Source organism: Piliocolobus tephrosceles, chromosome 20 (assembly GCF_002776525.5).
Source record: "Piliocolobus tephrosceles isolate RC106 chromosome 20, ASM277652v3, whole genome shotgun sequence".
Taxonomy (NCBI): domain Eukaryota; kingdom Metazoa; phylum Chordata; class Mammalia; order Primates; family Cercopithecidae; genus Piliocolobus; species Piliocolobus tephrosceles.
Window position 1 is genome coordinate 30,346,946 of NC_045453.1, and position 19,301 is coordinate 30,366,246.

Consider the following 19,301-nt stretch of genomic DNA (forward strand, 5'->3'; position numbering starts at 1 on the left):
CCCATGGGTCAGCCAATGACTTCCAGCAGTGCCTGGGGACCAGGGGTGGGGGTGGGAAAGAATTTTCAGTTTGGGAGTTCAGCTGAAAAATCCTGAGAGATCAAGGCTGAGGAGAGAAGATTCTAGAAAGGTCGGGTGATAAGGAGATCAGGTGGCCACGACGGGCCTTGAGGAAAAGTGGGGCAGTGTTTCAGTTGGCTCAGGCTGCTATAATAAAATGCCTCACCCCGGGCAATTTATAAGCAACAGGAATTTATTGCTTACAGTTTCAGGGTCTGGGAAGGCCAAGATCAAGGTGCCAGCAGAGTCAGTGTCTGATGAGGGGTTGGTCTCGGCTTTAACGATGGCACTTTGTTACTGCATCCTCACATGGTGGACAGGCAACCGGGACTAACAGACCCCCTCAAATCCTTTCATGAGAGCACTAATCCCACTGGTCCTCTTGACTCCATCCCCTCCAAAAGGCCACACCTCTTCATATCACTGCACTGGGGATTACGGTCTTTTCTTGTTTTTTGTTTTTTTGTTTTGAGATGGAGTCTCACTGTGTCACCAAGGCTGGAGTGAGTGCAGTGGCGCTGTCTCAGCACACTGCAACCTCTGCCTCCTGAGCTCAAATGATCCTCCCTCCCCGGCCTCTGGAGCAGCTGGGACCACAGAAACGCACCACCATGCCTGGCTATGTTTTTGTATTTTTGGTAGAGACAGGGTTTCATCATGTTACCCAGGCTGGTCTTGAACTCCTGAGCTCAAGTGATCCGCCCACCTCAGCCTCCCAAAGTGCTGGGATTACAGTCATGAGCCACTGCGCCCAGTTGGGATTATGTGTTGATATGAATTTTGTTGGGACTCAAACATTCAAACCACAGCAAGTAGCCATGATGGAAGGTAACTCAAGGCAGGTGCCCCGAGCCCAGGAAAGAGTGGAGAGAGTGGCCTGGGCCAGGCTAGGCTACCGAGCCCCACTCCCATCTACCCACCTCCTCTTGGCACACCAAGGGTTCCCCAAAGCAACTCCTTGTCATCTACTCCTGGCCATCACAAGACCTGGCCTGAACTCATCCCCACGTCAGGTCCATCCCCCAAAACTGACTCATGCAGGTGACGTCTGGAAGCAAGCAGGTCAAACAAGACACTTAAGGAATACAGAGAGCAGCAGGCTAGTGTCCTTAGCATGTGCCCATCCCCACGTGTCCAAGCCCCACGTGAGGCTGTGCACTAAATCCCACCTCCCCACCAGCTCTTGTAGTGTGAGGTTTCATCCACATAGTCGCTGCCTTCTGCAGCTTTGTGACTCCTGTTTCCAAGAGTCATAGCTTCCAACTTGGGGGTGAGCTTCGAGGAGTTGCGAGTGATGGGCTGACCAATGTCTTGAGGAAAGTGACTTCTGGATTGTGTGTCTGTGGGACGAGGACCTGGGGAAGAGAAGATGGGGGGTCAGCTTAATGGGCACGTGCCCTGGGCGTTTCCACAGGGACCCGCTCTTGGAAGGATCTCAAGCTCAGCTTGAGCCTTTGTTGTTACTTTCTAGATTTGTACTAAGTCTTGAACAGGGAGCCCCACCTTTTCACTGTGCATTGGGCCCCCAGATCATGTAGCCAGTCCTGTCCTAGTTTTACAGCAGTGAAATGGAGGAGCAGAAATGATACTAGAAAGCCCCCATCCCAGGGCTCTCCCAGTCCTCCCAGGGGCCCCAAAGGACGACTCTCTATGCCCCGGCACTGACAGTCTCTGATCAGCAATTTCCTCGAACAAAACAAAACAAAACAAAACAAAACAAAAACATTCCAGGCCTTACACCTCTCAGGATAAGGTCCTGCCTGCCACTCAAGGAGGAAGTGACAGGCAGACCTCATTTTATCGCACTTTGCCTTATTGTACTTTGGTTTATTACACTTCATAGATAATGCATTTGTTTTTCACAAGTTGAAGGTTTGTGGCACCCTGCATGAAGTGAGTCTATCAGTGCCAATTTTTCCAGCAGCATATGCTCACTTCCTGTCTCTGTGTCATATTTTGGTAATCCTCACAATATTTCACACTTTTTCATTTTGATTATATGTGTTATAGTGGTCTGTGATCGGTGGTCTTTGATGTTGTTATTATAATTGTTTTGTTTTGGGGTGCCACAAATATCACCTGTAGAAGATGATGAAGTTAATTAATAAATCTATGTGTTCTGATCTGTCACTGCTCAGCTGTCTCCTCCTCTCTCTCTCCGCAGGCCTCCCTCTTCCATGAGATGCAACAATATTGAAATTAGGAAAATTCATAACCCTACAATGGGCCAGGCGCCATGGCTCATGCCTGGAATCCCAACACTTTGGGAGGCCGAGGTAGGCAAATCACCTGAGGTTGGGAGTTCGAGACCAGCCTGACTAACATGGAGAAACTCGTCTCTACTAAAAATACAAAATTAGCTGGGTGTGGTGGTGCAGGCCTGTAATCTCAGCTACCCAGGAGGCTGACGCAAAAAAAATCACTTGAACCTGGAAGGTGGAGGTTGCAGTAAGCCAAGATTGCACCATTGCACTCCAGCCTAGACAACAAGAGCGAAACTCCATCTCAATAAAAGAAAAATAAAAAAAGAACCCCAAATGGCCTCTATGTGCTAAAGTGAAAGGAAGAGTTGCATGTCTCTCACTTTAAATCAAAAGCTAGAAATGATTAAGCTTGGTGAGGGAGGCAGATCCAAAGCTAAGACAAGTTGAAAGCTAGGTCAAAAGTTAATCAAATTGTGAAGGCAGAGGAAAAGTTCTTGAAGGACATTAAAAGTGCTACGTCAGCAAACACATGAGTGATGAGAAAGTGAACCAGCCTTGCGGCTGGTGTGGAGAAAGTTTTAGTGGTCTGGATAGAGGATTGACCAGCCACAGTAGTCTCTTAAACCTAAACCTCATCCAGGGCAAGACCCTTGCTCTATTCAATTCTAAAGCCTGAGAGAAGTGAGGAAGCTGCAGAAGAAAAGTTGGAAGTAAGCAGAGGTTGGTTCATGAGGTTTAAGGAAAGAAGCCATCCCCATAACGTGAAAGTACAAGGTGAAGCAGCAAGTGCTAATGGAGAAGCTGCAGCAGGTTACCCGGAAGCTCTAGCTAAGATCATTGATGAGCATGACTACACGACAGAGCAGGTTCTCAATGTAGACGAAGCAGCCTTCTATTGAGAAAAGATGTCATCTAGAACTTTCATAGCTCGAGAGAAGATGTCAATGCCTGGCTTCAAAGCTTCAAAGGGGGCAGGCTTTCTTGTTGGGGACTAATGTAGCTGGTGACTTTCAGCTGAAGCCTCTCCTCAATTACCATTTTGGAAATTCTAGGGCCCTTAAGAACGATGCTAAATCAACTCTGCCTGTGTTCTATGAATGAAGCAACAAAGCTACATGACAGCACCTCTGTTTATAGCATGGTTTACTGAATATTTTAAGCCTAGCATTGAGACTTGCTGCTCAGAAAAAAATGTTCCTTTGAACATTTTACTGCTCATTGTCCATACCACAGGAGCTGGGTGTTCAGGATCCTGGGCTGAGGGCCAAAAAAAAAAAAAAAAAAAAAAAAAGTTGGTTGTTTTTTCTGCTCGTTGACAATGCACCTGTTCATCCAAGGGCTCTGATGGAGATGTAAAAAAGAGTTAATGTTGTTTTCATGCCTGCTAGCACAGCATCCGTTCTGCAGCCCACAGATTAAGGAGTAACTTCAACATTCACTTCTTATTCTTCAATAAATACATTTTATAAAGGCGTAAGTGCAATACAGAGTGATTCCTCAGATGGATCTGGGCAAAGTAAGTTGAAAATTGTCTGGAAAAAATCATCAATCTAAGTGCCATTAAGAACACTTGTGATTCACGGGAGAAGGTCAAAATAACAACATTTACAGGAGTCTGGAAGAAGTTGATTCCAACTTTCGTGAATGACTTTGAGGGGTTCAAGACTTCAGTGAAGACAGCAACTGCAGATGTGGTGGAAATAGGAGGAAAACTCGAATTAGAAATGGAATATGGAGGTGGGACTGAATTGCCGCAATCTCATGAGAAAGCTTGAACAGATGAGTTGCTTCTTACGGATGAGCAAAGAAAGTGGTTTCTTGAGATGGAATCTATTCCTGGTGAAGATACTGCGAACATTGTTGAAATGACAACAAAGGATTTAGACTGTTATATAAACCTAGTTGGTAAAGCAGCAGCAGGGTTGGGGAGGCTTGGTTCCAATTTTGAAAGAAGTTCTAGTATGAGTAAAATGCCGTCAAACAGCATTGCATGCTCCAGAGAAAGCTTTCGTGAAAGGAAGGGTCCATTGCTGCAGCGGACTTCATTGTTGCCTTATTTTAAGAAATTGCCACAGCTGCCTCAGCCTTCAGTAACCGCCACCCTGATCGGTCAGCAGCCATCAACATCGAGGCAAGACCTCCACCAGCGTAGAGAAGATGACTGGCAGAAGACAGATGATGTTTAGCACTTTTAGCAATGAGGTGTTGTAACATTAAGGTATATACATTGTTTTTTAGATACAATGTGATTGAGTGCACACCTAACAGACTACAGCCTTGTGTGACTATAACTTGTATGTGCACTGGGAAATCAAAAATTTGCATGACTTGCTTTATTGGGGTGGTCTGGAGCTGACCCATAATATCTCTGAGCTATGCCTATAGATGTCTCTTGGCGACAAAGAGAGGTGGGTGGGTCAGGGCAAGGGGTAAGGATGTCATCAGCTCCTCTGCTGGAACCTCACGGAAGAATGTCAGGATGTTGCAGGACAAATTTGGGCGTGTGGCCATTTCTTTAACAACACAGAGCTATGTTCTTTCCAGAAAAGGGAGTCTTCAATGGTCTGGCTTGAGACCCACAGGGCTCTGCAGACGGCCTGTGCTGTGGGGTCCTAAGCCTGATGGGGGATGGAGGGCTGGTGGCACACGCTCTCCTGGGGGTCCCCAGTGGCCTTGGAGGTTTCTGAGACTCCCTTTGCTGCTGGAAGGGAGTCCATGTCCCCAGATGCTCATGGCCTGCGCTATTGGCCTGTGCTCCTGGCCCCCGTTCCACAGGTGTCACATGGGGCTCCCAGGGGTCCTGGAGGGAGAGTTTGAAGGCAAGGCACGTGGGGCCAGAGTCTCCTCAGTGTGCCGGGACAGCAAGGACATGGCCCTTGGGGTGAGAAGACCCTCTGGACTTCCAGGACATGCGTCCCTGGGCCTTCAGGCACTGGAGGGTGGATGCTGGCCAATCCTCCAGATTCTGCGAGTCCACGTTTTCTACCCACTGGTGGGATTGGGTGTGACCCCTTATTCCAGATCCCAAAAGGGTAGGAGTGGAAATCCTCCTTCTAATTCTTTCTTCATATGGGAGGCATAAATCTCATCCTGCCCCTCTCCTGCTCAAGGCCCCCGTGGCTCCCAATTGCCTTAGCATCGACTGCTGCCTGGAGCTAGACCCTGGCTCTGCTCTCCACACTCAGGTCACCCTCAGACCCCTGTGGGCTCCCATACTGTCATGTCCTCACCTCCAGGCCATTGTCCACGCTGTTCCACCCACCAGGTACACCTGCCCTGTATGGATCCGCCTTGCATGGACTTGCCCTACTCTCCAGCTGCCCCTACCCCAGGCCCCGAGCTCCCTTCTGCAGAGTTAGGATCCTCAGGCTCTGCAACCAGCCTGTGCAGCTTCTAGGGACAGAACTGTGGCTGGGAAGGTGAACCGCGCTGGTTTCCCGTCTCCCCTCTTCCTGTTGGCAGTGGAGCCCCTCCCCTGAGTCTCTGCTGAGCTTAGGCTGTCTTGACACAGGTGGCACTTCCCAGATCCCCCGTGGCTAAGTGCTGGCCCTCAGAACAGCACAGATGCGGTGGGTGGGCTTGGTCAAAGACAACAGCGGCTCTCTGTGCCCTGTCTTGCCCCTCTGCTTGCTGGAGCCAAGTTCAACCCCACAGATGAGGATGGAGCCCCAGGGACAACTCATCACTGAGGTAAAAGAATCCCTGGTCTGCTACCCTCACCCAGACATGAGACCTGGGCTTCGAGCAGGCGGGGCCACCATGTGTGGCGTCTCCACTGCGGCAGGTCAGCCTGTGCCCTGATGCAGAACCTTATTTGCACGGCAACCCAGCACCTTTCTGGGCCCAAAACAATCATGACAGCAATAACACTCCTATCTCCTGAATGCTGGCAGGGCTGGTGCAGGGCTGAGCTCCGCCTTCAGATTTTATCTCAGCCTTGCAACCACTGTAGGGGTTGCTTCAGGCTATTCTTACCATCCCACTTTCCAGCTAAGGAGACAGAGGCTCCCGGTTGAGGTGACTTGGGTGGGCCCCTCCAGTAGGGGGACGGAGCCTCGAGCTCTGATGGTAGAGCTGCTGCTCCTTGCTGTGGGTGAGCATTGCCTCCAGACTCTGGGAAACCAGAGATTGGTGAGGGATCGATGAGAATGAATGAATGAATGAGTGGAAGGTGGGGAGAGAAAGAGAACACACAGGGGTCCACTTGGTCTCCCAGCTCACCTGCGTCCTCCCCTGGCTTCCCATCTCCAGACCCTGCGACTCCTCCTGGGCCAGCCACCCCTGGGCTGATAGACATTTTGTTGCTGTTGCCGATGGTGGCATCCTCGAGAAAGCATGATTTCATGTGGATTCTCTGGGCAGCATGCCCCTTGGGGTGAGTTCTTGGACTGGGCATTCTTGCTTCAAACAAAGCTTCTGGGCCGGCAGCAGTGGCAGAGACTGTGGGTCAAAGGGAGAGAGGCCTGGAGCCAGGAGCAGCTGGATAGTGGCCCGGAGCCCTGACCCCCAGCCTGGCTCACCCTCCTCCCCAGACCTCCCACCAACGGCCCACACCATCCCAGGCCACAGCCTGTGCCTGCCCACCACACCTCCACACGTGCTGTTGAGCTGCCTGGGAAGCGTCTTTCCGCCAGCTGGTGGGTCTGCCCCACTGATCCCGCCCAGCTGATCTGGACGCCAGTGTCTTCTGGGATTCAGCTCCTCTCTCCTCTGCTGCCTGCTTCCCACTGCACTGGAACACTGGCCCCCACTTTTGGTTGAAATCTTATGGGGGCTCCCAGCCTGGCCCCAGCCCCTGTCATCTGGCACTGCCCTTTCCCACCCAAACTTCTGAAGAACCATCCACACTGAGTCTCACCTCCTCCACTCCCCAGACCCCTTCTGCTCCCTGGCTCCCAGAAACCACCCCCGCAAGGTGACCACCACCCCTCTCGCTGAACCCCACAGATGCTTCCCTGGGCTCGCCAGCCTGGCCCCTCTCTGGTGACTCCTTTCCCGGGGCCTCTGCTTTCCTCCTCCCTCTCTGGCTTCCGGCTGGTTTTTCTCCCCCAGCCCATCTCTGCATTCCCACTGTGGGATAGGCCTTTGCCGGGGCCCTCTGGTCACTGCAGCACAGCACCTAGTAGGGCACCTGTCTTCATCCTCCCCAAACACCATTCCTCCCAAACATCACCCTACTCCCGCTGGCCCAGCCTCTGCTTCTCTGCCCATTTTACAAATGAGGAAACTGAGGTTTCCTGCCGTGGGTTGTAGGGGATGGGGATCCAGAGTGCTAGCTTTATTTAATTTATTTATTTATTGAGATGGAGTCTCACTCTCTCACTCAGACTGGAGTGCAGTGGTGCGAGCTCCGTTCACTGCAACCTCCGCCTCCCGAGTTAAAGCAATTCTCCTACCTCAGCCTTCTGAGTGGCTGGGATTACAGGCACATGCCACCATGCCCAGTTCATTCTTTTTTTTTTTTTTGGTATTTTTGGTAGAGACGTGGTTTCACCATATTGGTGAGGTTGGTCTCGAACTCCTCACCTCAGGTGATCCACCCACTTTGGCTTCCCAAAGTGCTAAGATTACAGGTGTGAGTCACTGTGTCCAGCCTAGAGTGCTAGCTTTAAAAGCCCCACCTGCTCTACTCTGGTTCAGCTGCCTGGTGGAAGGAAAGGAATTTCCCATCATGCTTCTCTCCCCACAAAGATTCTGGCTCCCAGTTCCTTCCAGTGAGGACCTACGGGGTGACAGAGGTGGGTCTGGCCTCTAGATCCCCAGTTACCTGGAGGGCTGCCAGGGGGCATGTGGGCAGGGCCCTCGGACGGGACGCCGTGAAGCCTCATCTCGTTGCTGTGTCCCAGCTGCACCCGTCTGAGCATGGACCACTCCATGTGGATGTCCTGGGGCCCCCAGGGATCATTCAGGGTCCCCTGAGTTGAGGAATGACCTGGTGCCATTGAAGGGAGGTGGCGGGGACCAGTAGAACCTGGCAGGGGACAGTGGCACAGCCTCACCAGAGATTACTGCAGGCTTCTTCCTTCCCCTCACCACCACGCACAGTCCTGTCTGAATTCGTCCTAGACACCATCAAACTGGGGGCCAAAGACTTCAGGCTCTGGCTTAGACAGCAAGAGTACCTGGCAGAATAGCTCATTTTGGGGCTCCCTGGGTTCTCAGGACTGGGGCTGGTGCCTGGGTGTTGCAGGGACACTCACAAACCCAAACAATGAGCTCCTCCTTCTGATTCCCAGTCATTCCCGAGCCTTCTGACCTCACAGGGACAAAGTCTCCTTTGGTGCTAACACCAAAGGCTCAGAGCCTCCCACAGTGTTTTAACTGCCAGGGACAACATTTATTTTTATGGTGATTTTAATGGTTTTCACTTAAAATAATACTATAAAATTGTTTTAAAATAAAATTTTAAAAACATGCACTACTCAACATTAATTAAATAATCAGACATGGGTATGGCCAGAAGCGGGAAGGTGGGGCTCAGAGGATTAAAGCTGGGGAAACTATGATCTAGATTCTAGAACAAAGTTCCTCATTTCACAATTGGGGAAACTGAGGCTGACAGTGGGGAAAGGTTCTCCCAAGGTTACAGGGAGTGTCCCGACTTTGGGGCTGAAGCTGTCACTCACAGGTGACAAGGCTGGGCTGACAGGTGGCTCTGTTCCCTCTTGCCACAGTGCCCAGCATAGGGTAAGGGCTCAAAGTGCAACACTGCATTTCATCCAAACTAGGATGGCACAGGTGGTGAGATGCACTCCAGTTTCCCGCCTGTTAAAATGTGGGGGAAAGTTGCGTGTCTCAGAACAAATACCGTACTATGATCACCTCCCCGGTGGCATTCCGCGGAGGGAGAGGAAATTGAGTCGTTTCTCATGAAAAACACCGGACCCCATTGAAAATGAGGCACAAGGTCAGGTGCAACACAGAGACACCCCATCTTAATTTTAAAATTTTATTGAAAAATAAAAATTAAATTAAGTTTTAAAATGACGTAGAAGGTATCAGAATACAGGAAAATCAGAAGAGCTTTGATCTGGGCCTCCTCATTCTCAGGACGGCCATAAAGGTGGACTGTGGGGATCTGGAAGCAACCCTTTCCCCTTAGAGGCCTGAATTCCCCCACTCCCCATCCCTACCCTTTGCCCCCACCCAGTGGATCAGGTGGCCCCCACCGAGGTCCCCTCCCCGGGCTCTCTCGGGTGACTCACCGTCCTCTCCGGAGGCTGGCTGTCTTGTAATGACGTTCCCATGTCCAATCTGGATGGCTTCGGAGTTTGCAATGGAAATCCGGCCGTTTGGTCCATTCTGGCAGATCATGTTGATTGGATTGTGCTGGTAAATAATTGAGGCCGACTCTGCTCTTCTTCCAGAATCTTCTGCAAAATAATATTCAACTCAATCCCTTCGCCCCTCTCTGTGGGTCAGGGGTTCCCAATACCAGCCGGCAGCACCAAATTCTCCTGGGGGGCTTGTTACAATACCCTGGGCGTTCCGAGTCAGTAGGGCCAAGCGGGAGGCCAGAGCTGAGTGTTTAACAGACACCACAAGTGCCTCAGAGGGAGCCTCGCTTGAAAATGGCCCTGGGAGTCACCCTACCTGTGTCCTTTGCTGCCCCCTGGCTGGGCCGCCATGATTGCTGGCTGGGAGGACTCCAGGGGCCCCACACTGCTCTCCCTGGGGGGCAGCCACAGCCCGGACCCCCGAGCACCTGCACCATTGCCCTTCTCCCTTGAGTAGTGGCGGAGAGACAGCAGCCCATCGGCCAGATCAGTTGCGCTTCGCGCCCATGACATTTTAGATATTTGAATTTGTCACTAGTGTTTAACATCTGGCGGCTGTCACGCATTATTCCTTCCTCACAGCAGCCCGAGGATGCTGAGACCCCCTTGGACACCCATCGTGAGTAGCAGAGTCAGCCCTATGGCGGTTGAGGCAGGCACCTGCCCAGACTGTGCAGAACCCATCACCACCCTCTGGGGTCTTGGCTCCTGTGCCTTTGTGGGCCCTTCCCCCACACACAAATATTTAAATTACATTGTATGTCAAGGATAACCCAGGCTGGATTTTTAAATTTAATTTAATTTAGTTTAATTTTTTTTTTTTTGAGACAGAGTTTCACTTTTGTTGCCCAGGCTGGAGTGCAGTGGTGTGATCTCAGCTCACTGCAACCTCTGCCTCCCAGGTTCAAGCTATTCTCCTACCTCAGCCTCCTGAGTAGCTGGGATTACAGGCACCCGCCACCATGCCTGGCTAATTTTTGTTTTTTTGGTAGAGACAGGGTTTTGCCATGTTGGCCAGGCTGACCTCAGGTGATCCACCTGCCTCAGCCTCCCAAAGTGCTAGGATTACCGGCATGAGCGACCGTGCCTGGTCCATTTTTAGATATTCATTATTATTATAGTATTCATTTCTTCTGATTTTAAATGAAATTAAAATTAAAACATTTTCAAGGACCCCTAAGAGTGCCATGGGCCTGTTGGATCTTGGCCCTGCGCCTAATAGATCTCACAGGGAAGACGACCCTGGGGCTCCACCCAGTAGGGGTCTGAGCCTAGTCTTGCCTTCTCTTCTGCCAACTTTAAAACCCCAACTTGGGCAAAGTACTCAAAGAAAACTATTCCCAAACTCAGACTAATACCTGCACCCCAGAGCTGAGAACACTGGGAATGGGCCACCTCCATTCCATTCGCTGGCCTTCTGCAACTGCGGCACTTGGGTCACGCCTCCAGGAAGCTGTTCCTGGTTAATCCTGCCAGCAGGATTAACCTCTTCCTCCTGGAAGCCCTTGCAGTGAACTGTCAGTAGGACCTCCAGAAGCTTCTGGCAGTTTCTGGTGAGCTGCTCAGCAGAGCACCCAGCAAAGACCAAGCGCTAGTGTCATGGTTTCCCTCTGCAGCCCAGGTGCAGGCAGTGGGGGGCCTACCTGGGCGGTAAATCGTCCACACTTTGGACTGCTCATCCACGTCCAGAAGGTGCCTGCTCTTCATCCTGTACAAGTCTCGGTTCACATCTTTTGCTGTCCTCATTCCCAGTGCCTGGGCGATGACCAGGGCCCTCTGGGGACCATTGTCTTCGAGAAACCTGTAGATGTCTTCCTCTGGGAGGCAGGAGGGCCAGGTGGTTAGGGAGGAGTCCTAGTATTTGCATCTGCCCCACCGCTTCCTAGCTGTGTGGCCCTGGACCCAGCCCCTTGAGGCCTGGTTTCCTCATCTGTAAAATGGGCACCACGATAACGGGGTCATGATGATGCACCGCAGAGGTGCCCTGAGGGTGGGAGATGCGCACACAGTGCTCTGCACTGGGCCTGGCACATGGTGGGTGCATGGTGATGGTCGGCCTTTGTCTGACTGGAGAATCACAGATTCTCCCGCTGTGAGGGCTGGGTCTTGGCTCTGAACACTGTTTGGGAGCCACCTGGTGGGTGGGACAGGGCCTCTGAACACTGGTGAGATCTTGTACCCTCAAGGAGGGCCTGGGGTTCCTGAGGAGTGGGATCCTGTGTCCTAGGAGCTGAAGGGGCATGCAATGACTTACCCCGTTGTTGGCTGAACTGAGGGTTAGGGGTCTCTGGAATTGTAGCTGCATATTGCTGGGGCCTCTCGGCTGGAGAAAGAAAGACGGGTCAGAGGGTTGGGGGACAGAAGACAGCACCAGGCCTCCACCCCACAAAGGTGGGCAGCACCCTAGGGGTGAGTGGCAATGCCGGGAGTTGCAAACACAGACTCCAGAGTTAAACACACTTGACGTCAAGTCCTGCCTGTGCCCTGGCAGCTGCGGCTTCCTGCTGATTTACTTCTCCGGGGCTCAACCTCCTTTGCCTCCTGGGGTTGTGTGAGGGCTGAGTGAACCCCGAAACAGTGCCCAGCTAATCTTAAGTGCATGATAAATGGCAGCTCTTTCTGGCTGTGGGCTGTAAAGCTAGAAAAGCGGGGCTGGTGGGACTGAGTGTGTTCTGTGATTTGGACCATCGTGTCATTGCTGTTTCCATCATGACGATTTTCTATTATAATTGTTAGTATTCTGCTGAGTACTTCCTGTGTGCAGGGCTGGGCTGAGCCTGAGGCAGGGCCTCCTCTCAGCAATCCCTACCAAGCAGCCCTGCTGTCAGCTCCATCGACCAGAAAAAGAAACCAAGGCACAGAGATGAAACCCATGAGCTCCTACGTGGTAGAATTCAGATTTGAACCCAGGCTCAAATCTGTGCTTGTCCATTGCCAGGATGGTCCCTGCCTGGTCAGACCCACCTCCCCAAGGTGGCAGTTACCAGGGCTGGACAGGGCCAGCTCTGCAGGACCCTCGCCTCCAGGACCAGTCCCGCCCAAGCACCAGGTGGCAGAGGCTGTGAGGGAGACTTTCAGCTCCTTTAGCATTCGGTAGAGGACTTGGTTGAGCTCCCTCTTGGGCGCTTGGCATTCCTTCACCAGCTGGGCAAGCTTCACTGGGGAGCCAGCCTCTGTCAGCACCTGCAGGATCCTCTGTTCAAGGTGGCCTGGGGGAGTGAGCGGGGGACAGAGATAGGAACTGAGTCTCCCGGGTCCCCACAGATGAGCCCAGGCTGGAGGCTCCAGGAGGCACGTGAGGCCCCTTTTTGAGAGGTGTCCAGGACAGAGGAGAGGACAAAGACCCCAGCAGATGCCCCCTAAGAGCAGCAGAGCAGCTGCCCCTGCCCAGAGAGAGGCATGCAGGCTGATCAGAAATGGCCTGGCAGTCAGAGGAGGTGCCACCTCGCCTGTGCCCTCCCCAGGTGTGGGTGCCAGGGGGCAGTGGGGTTCCTTAGCTCTCAGGTGTCCTCAGGGCAGAGGGGAGTAGAGGGCAGAAGAACGGAGCCAGAGCGAGGCAGGGGGACCTGGGAGCACAAAGGCAAGTCCTGCCTGGGTGTACCTGATGCCCATTGCCATCCTCCCTGGGAATTGCCTCTTCTCAGCTCACCATCCTTCCGTGGTGCCACTATCCATCGAAGCCAGAAACCGACCAGACATCAGAAACAGACCTTTCCCCCAGTGCCCAGTCGTGGAGCCCTGGAAATGCCATTTTTGGATTTTGTGGAATTGCCCCACTCCTCTCTTCTGCCGGCACCACCCCCTTCCTCGCCACCGTCTTCTGGGTGCAGCAATAGGCTCCCGGTTGGCCCACAAGCTCCAGTCGGGTACCCTCCAGATCTGGCTCTGCCGAACACCCAGCCTGACCTGCACCTGCCGCCAACTTCCCTCCAAGTGCTGGCCTGTTTGTGCTCCCTTTAGCCCCACTCACCCCAGCCCCTTTGCACACACTGTTTCTGCTGCCAGGAACACCCTTCCCTCACATCCCAACCTGTATGATGTCTACTCAACCTCCAGGCCTCCTCACATGCCACTTCCTTGGGAAAGCCTGTCCCTGTGTTCCAGAGTGGTTGGGATGTTGCTTGTGTGTGGGTCCCATAGTGTCCCCTGCTATACTTGCATAGCTCACTTTTGTACCTTTAGCATCTAGCACAGTGCTGGGCACACAGAAGGTGCTCAGGAAATGGCAGTTGAATGTATGAGTGACTGAGTGAATGAATGAATGAATGAATGGGACCAGGAGTGGTGGCTCACACTTGTAATCCTAGCATGTCAGGAGGCTGAGATGGGAGGACCCCTAGAGGCCAAGAGTTCTAGACCAGCCTGGGCAACGTAGTGAGACCCCCATCTCTACATAAAAAGAAAACAAATCAGGTAGGTATGATGGCACGTGCCTGTAGTCCCAGACGCTCGAGAGGCTGAAATGGGAGAATCGCTTGAGTCTAGGAGGTTGCAGCTGCAGTGAGCTATGAATGCACCACTGCACTCTAGCCTGGGCAACAGAGCAAGACCCCATCTCTGGGGAAAAAAAAAAAAAAAAGGACTGAGTAAGTGAGTGTCTGTTGCTAGGGACAGACATTTACTCAAAAGACCCGGGCAGCTCCTCCTTGGCCAGTTGGCAGGTGCTGCTGTTTCCTGGCCTGAGTTTAATGAGCCCTAAGCAGGACCCCAAGAGATTCAAGGAGGAGTTCTCCAAATGGCCCCTGCTCCTCCTGAGGCAGCTCTTAAAAATCAAAACCATTAGCTCACACAATGTTTAAAAAATCAAAGCCAGCTGCTCTGCCCGGAGCTGAGGCTGGGACAGACACAGGGTATAGGCAGCACCTGCAGCCAGCAGCCTGGGAGAGCCACGGTGGGCGGGGGCCCACCTGTCACCAGGAAGCTTGTGCTTCAAGGACCCCGAGGGCAGTGCGTGGGAGAGCTCTTCTTGGAAAGACCTGAGTTCCCCTTCCAGGACAGTGACTCAGTCCTTTGTCATCTGGGCTTTCTTCCTCTTCAGAGGATTCTCTAGGTTTGCCCAGGGATCTTCGGTCGCAGCACTTGTAGGGGAGGGAAAAATCAGTTTGTGCCTCGCCCTGATGGCTACAATGCTGACAGGCTGCCACGTGCAGGTGAAGAGCAATTAGAAGACCTGGGAATTCCCACTCCTGCACCTACCAAACTCCCCCACGGGCAGCCAGCAGCATCCCTGTGCACTTGACTTCACATCTGGCTTCGCCTTGTCTCTCAGAGTTTTTTGTTTTTGAGACAGAGATTCATTCTTGTTGCCCAGTCTACAGCTGCAGTGGTGTGATCTCGGCTCACCGCAACCTCCACCTCCTGGGTTCAAGCACTTCTCCTGCCTCAGCCTCTCAAGTAGCTGGGATTACAGGCACACACCACCACACCCGGCTAATTTTTATATTTTTAGTAGAGACAAGGTTTCCCCTTGTTGGCCAGGCTGGTGTCGAACTCCTGACCTTAGGTGATCCCCCCAACTTGGCCCCCCAAAGTGCTGGGATTGCAGGTGTGAGCCACTGCGCTCGGCCACAGAGTTTTGATTCTGGAAGGCTGACCCTAGGGAGCCACCGCCTCTGCTCCACGGACCCAAGAGGAGATGGGGTCAGAGTTGTGGATGCAGGACAAGCCCGGGCGCTGGGCTGGACTCAACCGCTGAGTCCCAGTCTCCTGTGTCTGAAAATGGGGAATTGTAAAATGGAGCAGGTGTAGGCAGCAATTTGGTCACAAAAGGAAAATCAACTGGGGAGGAAGACAAGGAAAGCCAGGGAGGGCTGAGTCCGGAACCTCTGTCAGCACCTGCGAGTCCCTGAAGAAGCACCACAGGAACTCGGTGGCCAGGGCGGCTCCTGGCCACACCCTGACATTAGCCGTCTGGGGGCACAGTCTGGGTTGGTTTTTTAAAATTTTGATGGCTGATGTCCTGGGTTTGAGCTCCTAGCCCTGACAACTACTAGCTATGTGACCTTTCCGCCGGCTTCAGGTTCCCCTTCTGTGAAATGGAGACAATAATAACTACTTCAAAGATTGCGGTGAGGATTAAAAACAAAACAAACCCATCCCCCAAACTGCAAAACCACACTTCACCTACAGTCCACAGTGCTTCGTGGAGACCCTAGAGAACAGCAATTGCTCAATACACTATTGGCTTTCATCGCAACTCTTCCAGGAATAAAATGAATGAAATGTTAGTTGAGGAAAGAACGCAACAAGAAGGAACAAAGGCATACGTGTACCTCATCAAAGCAAACGGCTTTGTTCTTGATATGACTGTGACGTGGGTGTTCAAACGCTAGCACCAGTGCTCGCCAGCTGTGCTACCCCAAGAGTGTCATTTCACCTCTCAGGGCCTCAGTTATCTATAAAAGGGGAATGACGTGGCACTTGTCCCTGCAGGCCATTGAGAAATGCTTGCGAAGCATGTTTTGAGGTGCCTGGGGCATAGTCAGCTGTCGAAGGACAGCTTTCTACTTTTTTTTTTTTTTTTTTTTTTGAGATGAAGTCTTACTCTCGTCACCCAGGCTGGAGTGCAATGGCGCCATCTCAGCTCACTACAACCTCCGCCTCCCGGGTTCAAGCGATTCTCCAGTCTCAGCCTCCTGAGTAGCTGGGATCACAGGCATGTGCCACCATGCCCAGTTAATTTTTGTATTTTTAGTAGAGACGGGGTTTCACCATGTTGGCCAGGCTAGTCTCAAACTCCTGAGCTCAACCAGTCCACCCACCTTGCCTCTCAAAGTGCTGGGATTACTGGCGTGAGCCACCATGCCCAGTTGGCCTACTATTCTTTAGGATACTGGTATTGTCATCATGATCAGGGCCAAACAAAACAGGAAGAAAGAGAAGTGGAGATCTCACCCCGGGGGCTACTGCTGGTCCTTGGAAGGAAGGAGTACTGTACCTTCTCTGCCCGGGTCAGCAGGGGCCTGGGCCATGCTGACAGCAGCTGCAAGGAGCCGGAGAGACTTGGCAGGTGGTGCAGGCTTCTGCACTGTGGCCTTGAGAGGGTGGGCTAGATCGAGGCTGAGGCTTAAGTGGCCAAGCCTGGTGCTTCTCGCAGCTCTGAACCCGCCAGGGAGGGGATGCCAACTTCCACCCGGCGGGTGTCAGCTGCTTACGGTCCGGAAATAGACGCCCAGCCAGGCCGGCCAGATTAGGTTTCAGGAGAAAAAGAAAATGAAACTTCTCTGTGTGTCTTTTGAAAGAAAGACAATTGGAAGCTGGGTGGATGAGCAAGACAGAGTTGGGGCCCTGACTTGATGTTGACAGGGAGGAGCTATAAACTTGGCAAGACTAAAGCGTCCTCTGAAGAGGCCTTTGAGACAGAGGACTTCCCTCACCTTCCCAGTTCCAGACACAGCCCGCCTGGACCTCCACATTTTTATTTTCTGAATCAGCATCAGAGAATTAAAAAAAAAAAAAGAGCATGCACCATCTGGAGGGGGGATGTCAGGGCGTGGCATCACTCTGATGATGTCAGGAGCTGGGGCTGATTACCCGGTTTCTGTGTTTTTGTTTGTTTTTGAGGCAGGGTTTCTGTCACCCAGGCTGGAGTGCAGTGGCGTGACCACGGCTCACGGCAGCCTCGACCTCCCGGACTCCAGCGATCCTCCCACCTCTCAGCCTCCCTAGTAGCTGGGACCACAGGCCTAAACCACCCTTCCCGGCAAATTTTTGTATTTTCTGTAGAGATGGGGTTTCATCATGTTGCCCACGCTGGTCTCAAACTCCTGGGCTCAAGCGATCTGCCTGCCTTGGCCTCCCACAGTGCTGGGATTCCAGGCGCGAGCCCCCACACCCGGCCCCCCTGGTTTCTGTGGTGCTTCCTCCCCGGGGACTCACAGCTGCTACAGAGGCACAATCCCCAGCTCTCAGTGGCTTTTCTTGTCTTCTATCCAGTTTATTTCCCTTGCCCACACTAGGGGCAGAACATTTAGGTGGGTGAGTGCCCTGAGATTGTTCTTGTATGTATCCATGTGAGTGTCTTTAATGAACACCTACTATGTGCTTTCCAATCTCAAGTGCTCCTCCAACCCATCTACAGGGTAGGGGCCAGTTCTGACTTCTTCTCAGGGGGGAAACTGAGGCTAGAAAGGCAAGATCACTTGTCCAAGTCCACACAGAGTCCATGGCAGAGCTTGTCCTGTCCATTCCCCAATTGTGTTTCCTGATCTGTAACACCTAGAAGTCATTGGTGAATCACCCTTAGTGCACAGATGGCATGGAGTTCCCAGCCTCATCATAAAACTGGCTTATTAATTCCAGAGTCAGATGCCTGGGGTCAGCATCTGAGAACGGGCAGCTGAGTGGTTCGGAATGCAAGCCTGCGGTCAGCATGCTTGGGTCCAAACCTGGCTCTGCCATTTACCAGCTGCGTGACCTTGGACACATTATTTAACCCCTCTGTGCCTCAGTTTCCCCGTGTGTAAAAGGACTTAATCAAAGGACCTAGCCCATGGGGTCGAGGTGAGGACTTAAGGGGCTAATCCAGTTCAGCTGTCGGGCTAGAGCCCCAGAGCCATCCGTAGTCAGGGGCACCGTGGTCAGCCTCACAGTAATGCTTCTGGGAGAGGACCCATTGCTCACATAACATTCTCAAAAGGTCCAGTGACCCCAGAAAAACTCAGAGCCACTGTTCTCTTCCAGATCACAGAAGGGGGAACTGAGGCCCACAGAGGTGAATGCTGTGTGTAAGGCCCCCCAGCTCTTGGTAGCCAACAGGGTCGAGAGCTCAGCCCTGGAAGTCCCTGGACTTGGGGTCTGTGTCTCATCTGCAGAGGGCTGGGAGGGCTAGAGACGTCTGCGCTCCTTGCAGACCACATTTATGTATAAGGAGCAGCTTAGCAGCAGATACAAATGGAAAGGGAGCCTGGAGGTTTCTCTTGAAGCTATCTGTCTTTGCAGAGCGAGCTCCTGGAGCCCAGGTCCTCGGCCCTGCCTGCATGTTAAGGGTTTGAAGGAAAAAAAAAAGTCTCAACGCCCAGGCTGGCCCAGACGAATCAACTCCAACCTCTGGGGCTGGGGCCCAAGGGCGAGATTTTTTATGCTCCTGGGTGATTTTTCTGCTTCCAGGTTAAGTCTGTGGCAAGTCAGTAACAACAAACTGCAGGATGCTTTTATTCTCCTTTTATGTAAAAGCGAAAACTGCGTGTGTCACCCTATGAAACAGCAATAGTGCTCTTTAAATGGGGGGTAGGTGGGGTGCTGAGGGAGACGATGAAGATGCCCTCCACGAGGGACTCCTGCTGAGCCCTGCAAAGCTGAGCCCCTTGGGTGTCTGGGGTGCCATGCCCAAACTGGCCACCAGGTGACGCCGCTCACCAACCTGGGTGTGGGCCCACCTTGGCTTCAAGTTCCCTCTAATGTGCAGGGAGGAGCTTCTACCCCAACCCATGGTTGGACTCCAGACTTGACAGCTCATGGCTCCAAGACATGCCCACCCCTCCCACTGCCTCGTCCTGCATCATCCTTTACCCTTCCTGTCTCTTCAGTCACTCATCGTGGTTTCTTCACTCATCTTTTCTGGAAGGAGTGAGATTCTAGCTGTTTATCTGCGCAGCCTCCAGGCAGTTCTTTGTGCTCCTCCGGCCTGGACTCCCAGTGTTGGTCTTGACACAGCTCACCACTCCCCTGTGGGGAAACCGCCTCTCCCCCTTCTCAAGGGCCCATGCTAGCTTCTCCCCTTCCTTCCCTGGCCTCTGCAGCTCAGGCCTTGACCCCAGGT

The 19,301-nt window shown here is 52.6% G+C and overlaps 1 protein-coding gene across 16 annotated transcripts; it reads right to left on the bottom strand.

The window, feature by feature from the left end:
- Positions 1–235: 235 nt before the first annotated feature.
- ZBP1 (Z-DNA binding protein 1) lies at positions 236–16,780 on the bottom strand. Of its 16 annotated transcripts, none has more exons than XM_023231932.2 (10): positions 16,479–16,755; positions 15,814–15,936; positions 13,191–13,279; positions 12,526–12,750; positions 11,796–11,864; positions 11,185–11,358; positions 9,470–9,637; positions 8,032–8,235; positions 6,486–6,704; positions 3,393–3,947 (listed from the first exon to the last, which is right to left on the bottom strand). In XM_023231932.2, exons 4-10 carry the CDS (start codon positions 12,629–12,631, stop codon positions 3,700–3,702), a joined length of 1,188 nt encoding a protein of 395 aa, XP_023087700.1. In that variant the 5' UTR covers positions 12,632–12,750; positions 13,191–13,279; positions 15,814–15,936; positions 16,479–16,755; the 3' UTR covers positions 3,393–3,699. The 16 variants fall into 16 exon arrangements, with proteins under 16 accessions (XP_023087694.1, XP_023087706.1, XP_023087693.1 ...); XM_023231929.2 differs by having other exon boundaries at positions 13,143–13,279; XM_023231931.2 differs by lacking the exon at positions 15,814–15,936.
- Positions 16,781–19,301: the final 2,521 nt, after the last annotated feature.